General features: G+C 45.4%; 1 protein-coding gene across 1 annotated transcript in view; it reads left to right on the top strand.

The window, feature by feature from the left end:
• Nucleotides 1-1,397: 1,397 nt before the first annotated feature.
• ANO6 (anoctamin 6) overlaps nucleotides 1,398-7,757 on the top strand; it is a 79,024-nt gene continuing 72,664 nt past the window's right edge. Inside the window, exon 1 of the mRNA XM_056341541.1 lies at nucleotides 1,398-1,513. Coding sequence (XP_056197516.1) covers nucleotides 1,417-1,513 — 97 coding nt within the window. The 5' untranslated portion in view covers nucleotides 1,398-1,416. The remainder of the gene's footprint in view (nucleotides 1,514-7,757) is intronic.

The following is a 7,757-nucleotide window of genomic DNA, read 5'->3' as shown; positions in this document are numbered from 1 at the left end:
GCTTATCTGACAAATGGCTTCTCATCCACATTCTTGTTTGTGTATTTTAGACATCCTGGGTCCTGTGGGCCATTTTGATATCAGCAATAGACTAGAGATTGAAAGTAGATTGCTTATAGGGTATTTATTGCTTGGGGGAGGTGGGGAAGGTTACCTTGCCCTTCTTATTTTCTCCTTTCCCCAAACGCAACTCCCCCACTTCTTCAATCCATTCTTCTGGTCTTATTTCCATTTCTTCCCACTATTAAAGCTCAGTCCAGTTCCTCTCTGGGCACTCCTTCAGATGTTTTTCAGTTTTAGGTACTCTCTACTTTCCCCCTGGAACCAATACATGTGAGTAGATTGGCATATTGCCGAGCAGTGAAAGCCCTTTTCAGGAGTACTTTTGTCCCCACAGCATTTCTGCACGGTGACTGGCAACCCTGCATTCCCTGTGTTGCAAAATCTGAGTTTGCATGTGGAGAAAGAGATGGGGATGAGGACAACCCCACCCCTGTGAAACAGTCAGCTGGGTTGAACCCATCAGTGGAGCTCTAGAGATGGGCTTTTCATTCAGTCCTTCAGCATCTCCCCTCCAACTTCTGCTACCTTCTCCAAATAGCTCTGCCAATTACTTACTGGTTTGGGTTTTTTTTATGTATGTGGGCTTCACATTTTCAGAAGTATTTAGCAATGGTGAGTTCTTCAGCACTTGGGTGCATAATTTGACATATTTTTAAAAGACCCAGAGGTTTCGCTCCTGACCCGGTTTTCAGATGTTAAACTTGTGGATGAAACCAGAGAAAGCTTTGTAAAATCTTCAGCCTGGATCCTGCTGAAAGTTCACTAATTAGTTTTAAGATAGCCTTTGATCGGCTTATGATATTATCATGGTATGAATTCTATGATAGGGCCAACTGCAAAAAAACTGGAACAGAACACACACTGATTAATGTTTTTCCAGCTTCTCCCCTTCCATCATTCAGGATGCTGCCAGTGAAGTACGTACAGGTGCCCGCTTACAGAGCACCGTTTTAACACGGGTCCCTGCCCCTCTGCCCAGGGAGCGGTAGGTGCCTCCCACGCGTCCCGGCAGCTCCGGCAAGCTGCTGGCTGGAAGGCGGCGGGCTGTGCGGCCTCGGCAGGCACACCGCTGCCCGGCCGGGACCCCCGAGCGCCCCCTCCTCCAGCCGAGCCCTTCAAGGCAGGGGCAGTGCGAGGCCGCCCGCAGCGGGCCGGGCAGCAAGCGGCAGCCGGCAGGGCCGCCGGCCGGCACCGGGCACACTCGCCGGCCGGGAAGGTGGCGGCGGCCGCCCCGCCCGCCCCACCGCCCCCACCCCGCCGCTGCCGCTCCGCCTCCGGGGCAGGGAGGGCTCGGGGCGGGCTCGCCTCCCCGGCGGCGGGAGAGCGGGCGCGGGGGGCCGCAATTTCGGGAGGATGAATGCGGAGAACCAAGATGTGCTGCTGGATCTGGAGGGGGAGGAGGAGGAGGAGGAGGAGGAGGAGGAGGAAGACGACGATGACGGGGAGACCGGTGAGTCGGGGTGGCGCGGGGCGGGCGCCCCGGGACAGCGCGGGGACCGGCGCGGCGGGGGCGCCCCCGGGGGCGGGCGGGGGTCGGCGGGGGCTGCAGCCAGGGAAGTGCCCTCGTGGAACCGGTGTCGTGGGTGGGGAGGACACCTGCTGGCGCCGCGCCCCGGGCAGTGACCGGGCCGGGGGGTGGCAGGCTGGCTCGCCCCGCAGCTCGCCCCCCGCTGCTACAACTGATGATTCCCCCGCGGAAGACGCGCCCCGCTGTCCGTGCCGGCGGCGCGCCCCAGGCGGGGCTTCCTCGCCCAGCGCCGCCGCCGCGCTCCTGCTTGCCCAGCGTCAGCTGGCGGGGGAGCACCGAAAACTTTGCCCGTTCCTTCCCCTCTCCTGGGAGGCACAGGCGTGAGGTGGCACAGGGCAGCGCTTCGCAGCCAGCACAGTGCGGTGCCGGAGCCCCTAGGCGCCGCTCGGAGCCCCCAGCCCGGGCACAGCCCGTGCCGCCCCGCCGGTCCCCGGGCAGCGTGCGGGGCACCACCGCCTCGCACCGGGCCCCGCGGCTGGCGGCAGCGCCGGCGGGCAGCGGCTGTATCCCCCCAGCTGCCGGCTGGCTGCCTTAGCTTGGCAGCCAAGCAACGGAGGGAGAAGATGAACACCCCCCCCCAAAAAACAACGTAAGGGAGGAAATTGGCAAAGCATAGAAAGATAGTAATTTCTTAAACAAAGCGGGGGGGGGGGGGGGGGGGGAGGGAATGCATATTCTGTCTGCCAGAAATGTAGACCATAAAATAAGCTGAGAGTTCTACATTCAAAATGTATGTTACTCGTATCCCAACAGCAGTATCCCAACAGCAGCAGCCCAGGACAATGACAGTTGTTTTTACTGTGGGAATGAATTCTATTAAAGCATTTCCAGCAAACAGCCCAAAAGGGGCTGGTTCTCGGCCGGGTCAGACTGAAGGGGTCTGTTTGTTTCACTAAAGAGACACAGATTTACTTCAGGTCACAAGCTGTTTTCAGCTGTGGTACCCAAGGCATTCTGAAGTCCTGTACGTCTACCTAACCGGTTAAAATGGATGTAACAAACAAGGAGTGCAGGCAAACATCAGTTAGACAAGCAAGTAGGAGGTAGGTTTGTGTATACAAATTAAAAGGGTTCCTGCTCATTATTGTTCAAAAGGTTGTGAATGCTTTTACAGAGAAGTACAGGATTTTGGTATTATTTTAATATTGGGGCTGGATTTCTGCATTTGTAAAAACTTCTGGTGAGATTAGCTTTCTCTGATACTCTGGTGGCCTCTAAATACTAATCCTTAATAATGGCCACTACAGTTTGCCTCCTTTATTCGATTAGCTCCCTCCAAAAGTGTATAAAGTTTGAGCCTCACCCAACGGTCTGTGGAAATCAGGGGGATGTCTTTCCTCCAACATTACTAGCCTTTGTTTCAGATGCCGTGGGAGTATCCCTTGCTTTACAGTAACAGTCCAAAAGACAAATTCAGTTTTCCATATGAAGTGAGGCAGAGGAATTTTTTGACTCCACTCCCCAGATTAAAGGGTGAATCAGGACTGCAATTTATTAACCAACACATGCCTTTTTTCTTTCCATTCTTCACTCCAAAGAACAACTGAATTGTTTCCTACTCATGACTATCAAATCTGGGGTTAGTTTGGCTCGCAGAGCCAGCAAATAATGAGCTGCGTGTTCTGCTTGCAGGATACAGCAGCTAGGAACAACTCATGCTATGTGGCAAAATTGGCTAAAAATTGAGCAGTGATGATTTCATGAGTTGTTATGCAAAGCCTGTTACATGCCCAGGTCTGTCACATATGCTACTCTGCCTTGCAAAATGCATGCATCGAGGTTTTTACGCTATGTATAATTACAGGAGAGCTATTTTATTAGCCTGAGGAACTGGCAAATCATCCATTATCTCCAATTTTATTGTACCACTTGCATCTGCATTTTCCCAAGACAGCCATCCCTGTTTTAGCAAGTAAGTAGGACTTCTGAACTCTTTCCAGTTGTATTCGAGATCAATCCCAAGTGTTTATGGCTCATCAGGAAAGCATTATTATGGCATATCAAAGTTTGTAGTCATGGCACATAAAGGGAGTGCTCTGGCTCATATTGGCATACAGTTGGTTTTGGTTATCCTTGCTGATGGCTAGCAAACCACTCACGTCAGAGGCAGACTTAGGTGTTGAGGGAAAGAGCTGGACTCATGAGTCCCAATCCGCAGGAAGGTACCACGGCTGTGCTGCCTGCCATACATAGCTTAGAAATGGATTATTTCAGTCAGACTTGTGCTTTGAGAGTCTTGTCCAAGGGTTAGGCTTTTTTGACAAGTTTAAACCCTTTTTTTTCCAGTGCTTAAACTAGATGGGCAACTTTTTCTTCTGGAGTCAGACTGTTTTCAAGAGGATTGTTACATTAGTGGAACCAATTTGTTTCTGAGATATCTTGTTACCAGGCAGAAATGGTGGGAAGGACGTTGACCTGCAGTTGCCACAGCATTTAAAATTCTCCAAACCCATTATTTTCCACCTAGAAACTGTCAGACGGTTCCATAAACTGTGAAGTTTTTTCTTTCCCTGGTGCCAAACCTCATACCATATATCAATTAGTTTGCTTGTGTTTGGGGATTTACAGAATATCAGAGTGTGCTTTTCTGAAAATTAACTTCTGCAGACAATATCCAGACGCATCCACTCTGACTAACCATTCTGCATGAAATACTTTTATTTGGGATATGTTAGCATCTTGCTCATTCTTTGTGGTCTTGGTTTTGCTCAAATATATCTCCTACTTGTTCCTTGAGCCTGAGTGTACAACATCTCCCCACCTTTTGACATTTTTTTGTCATACAATGTAGATACTGTGCTGATGAAGATTCCTGCTCTTCTTTCTGAAAAGGATTTCATGCTGCTGTTCAGCACATGTTTTTACCAACTACAGTAAAAAAAGTACAACAGTACTGCATTATTCAAGCAACACTGGTTGTGGAGTTGCACCCTAAAATAACCGGGTTTGCGCAGCCCACTGTACCACTGGAAACCTGTCCTAAGGGATGATGTTGTAATCCAAATGGTGAAGAGCAGGTATAGCTATTCTTCACCTCATTAGTTTTGCTAACGGTTCTGTCCTCTGCTTGTTTCCTCATGGCATATACTGAATTTTATCATATTGTCTGCCTAGAGCTTCTATTTTTTCCTATTTGATAGCTTCATTAACTTGACCTACTTCTCATATGACCCTACAAATATTATTGATATCATATACTGTACTCCAATATGGATGTAGAGTACCAACAGTGTTCTACAAATTGCTCCAGTGTTTGCCTTCATGATGCTGCAGAACGGTCAATTCTCTGTAGAAGTCTTCGGAAGACAGTGGAAAGTCTGAACAGTTGGATTCCTTGACTGAAAAATTTGGCTTTGTCCTGCAATCTATTTACTGTAATCCCCACACTGTGGGGAATTTAAAGGTGGTCTACTCATCAGCAGGTGCAGGGATCAGATCTCATAGTCTTGTAATATGCAAGGCTTTATAAGCAGCTTCTTTAAAAAAATGTGATTCTGTTCCTGAAAGGACAGTATCTTGCTTTTCAGCCTACCTACAGTAATGAGTAAGACTACCTCAGTCCATTCTTATCACACCTGGTTTTCTTTTCTTTTTCTTCTCTGTCTTGTAATCAACTTAAAAATTATTGGGGCACATTTCAGTCAGCCACTGTCCTGAAGAAGGCTGTGGGATGGGTACATCCGATGAGCTGAGAATCAAGAATTTCTGCTCCCTGATTCTGTGCTGTTGTTGTACAACATCTAGGAGACAAGAAGAGACCCTTCATGGTGAAGTCCAGGAAACACTGGCCTGTACTAGTGGTCAAAACTGAAAACTACCTTTCATGCCTTCATGTCCTTCCTCTTATATCTGCTACCTTGATAGTTTACCTAATTTATTCCTCTCTTCATACTTCAGTAATTTTATTTTCTGACCTTGCACCCACTTCACTTTTACCAAATGCAAGTCACGCAGGAGTAACAACCTTGTCACCAAGTATGGTTGCATTTGAACAGTACACTGCTGGTACCACTCACTTTTTAATTCTGATTTAATGATTTTTCTATAAAACTACTAAAAAGCAAATAGTGAGAGTATAAATATTTAAATACAATATAATTACAGTTTTGCAGCTATTTATAATTCATAAACTCTGGAAGAGACCAGAATATTTCAAGAATCAGGCAGGAATTCAGGAAACTGAAAAACTTCACAGATTTTCCTCTTTTTAAAGTTCTCCTACCATAACAGAATCCCCAGTTTTCCATTAAAAACTTCCTGTACTTTGATAGTATTCTTTGCTCCTGTATTTTGGATTTAGCTGTACTGAACATATGAGTGCAGTTTACAGATAAGTCTACAATCTGTAGGAGGACTTGTTATCTGCAATTTTATCAACTTGTGCCATTTGCACAACTTTAATAATAATAGTTTCGTTTCTTTTCCTGGTTATTAAGTCATTAATTTTATGTCAGATATTTATCACAGGTCATTCCTTAAAGTTTTTCCTCTATTTACATAACCCTCAAGTTCTTTTAAAAGGACAAATACCCGATACACATTTATCCTCAACATCTTAGATTTTGTAAATTACTTTTCAAGCATTATCATTTGTAAAAAAGAAAACTTATCAACGCTGATAATGTAGGAAACAGCCAGGCTTTTGTTACATGGTACAGAACTCCAGCAGTTCCATAGTGTTACAGTTATTGAAAGTAATGCAATCGAAAACGCACAAAGAATGTCCTAGTTATCAGCTGATTTGCAATTTACGCAGTATATGAAACTGCAGGTAGAGAGCTTGAATTTCAGGAGACCAGAGATGTGGAAGGAATGGATGTATGCATGCTGTAACAAGTGTTGTGCTTCCACACAAATGGACCTTTTCAAACGTAATAACATCTGTTACTATATGCATAGGAAGTTCAAAAAAGTTGTTATCATTTAAATCACTTCAACCTAGTATTTCTTAGTACCTGCTGTTTCCTAGAAAATGATGGGTTGCATGCTGTGGAATTAAGGTCTGGTTTGCCACTAGACATGTGGCAAACCCCAAGGGGGAACTGATACTAAAATGGATGTTTTCTGCTATGGTAAAAAAAAAGGAACAAACACAAGGGTGCTTTTCTGTAAGAGCAATTACTTGTCATAAATTAAATAGTCTTTGTAATGCCTTCCAGCTTATCCCTTATAAAAAATGATTAATTTTTTCTTTTACTGTTTTTTCTTAGTTTGAGATAATACGTTCTTGTACCTCCCTCAAAAGTCAAATAAAAAAGCATTAGCCTAAGTTTGGGATTAACTGGGGTTGGTTCAGGAAAAAGGGTTACTCAGTTTTGTGCGTTATAAATAACGCACAAATAATAAAACTAAATATCCTGTGCTTGACATGAGATCTTTAAAAAAGATGCTGCAGGCCTTAAGCATATGGAGCTGCTGCAGTTGTGTTTAACAAGATAATGCATTTAACAGGATATGAATGTCAAGGATGAGGGCAGTGAAGAATGGTGCCATGGGTTGGATTGTGTATTATTCTTATATTCAGGAAACAAAGGTGGGGACAGAAATATTATGCAAGTGCTGAGCTCGGTATCTTAGTGAGTAGAAAAAACCAGCTTGGTTTTGCACGACTGTCACTATTGCTATGGTCTCTGGCATGGTCCTTTCTAACAGTCTGAAGTATTGCTCTATAGAATATGTATGTTATTACGCTGATACTTGGTTGATATTTCTAATATAAATTTTTAAAAATATTCACCGAGGCATGGACCTAATATCACTTGTAAATTTTTAGGGGGGGTTGACTCAAATCCAGGCTCACTGTGAATGTAGGTAGAACAGTTTTCCCACTGAAGAGCATATGTGTTCATCTGCTGCGCTGGCCGCAGCGAGAGCCTGCTAGGACATTGTTAACATTTTGTTAGGGCTCAGATCTGATGAATCTGGAAGTTGAAATGAAAGCCATAGGCTGTAATGTCCCAAACAAGTCAAGCCAGCACAAATTAGCTTGGCTCCCAAAAGGAGCATCCCCCCCAAACCACCTTACAGCGACAGTTTAAGTCTTCATGGCGCTTTGGCCTTATTTTTCATTGCAGTGTATCAGTGGCAGTGTAGTAGGAATGCAAAGCTGTAAAGAAGGACAACGTACCCTTTATCTTCTTATTGCCAGTGTCTCTGGGAAATGAAA

Source organism: Falco biarmicus, chromosome 5 (genome assembly GCF_023638135.1).
Source record: "Falco biarmicus isolate bFalBia1 chromosome 5, bFalBia1.pri, whole genome shotgun sequence".
Classification (NCBI taxonomy): Eukaryota; Metazoa; Chordata; class Aves; order Falconiformes; family Falconidae; genus Falco; species Falco biarmicus.
Note: the sequence above shows the minus strand (reverse complement) of the source record. Positions and strands in the feature narration are given on the sequence as shown.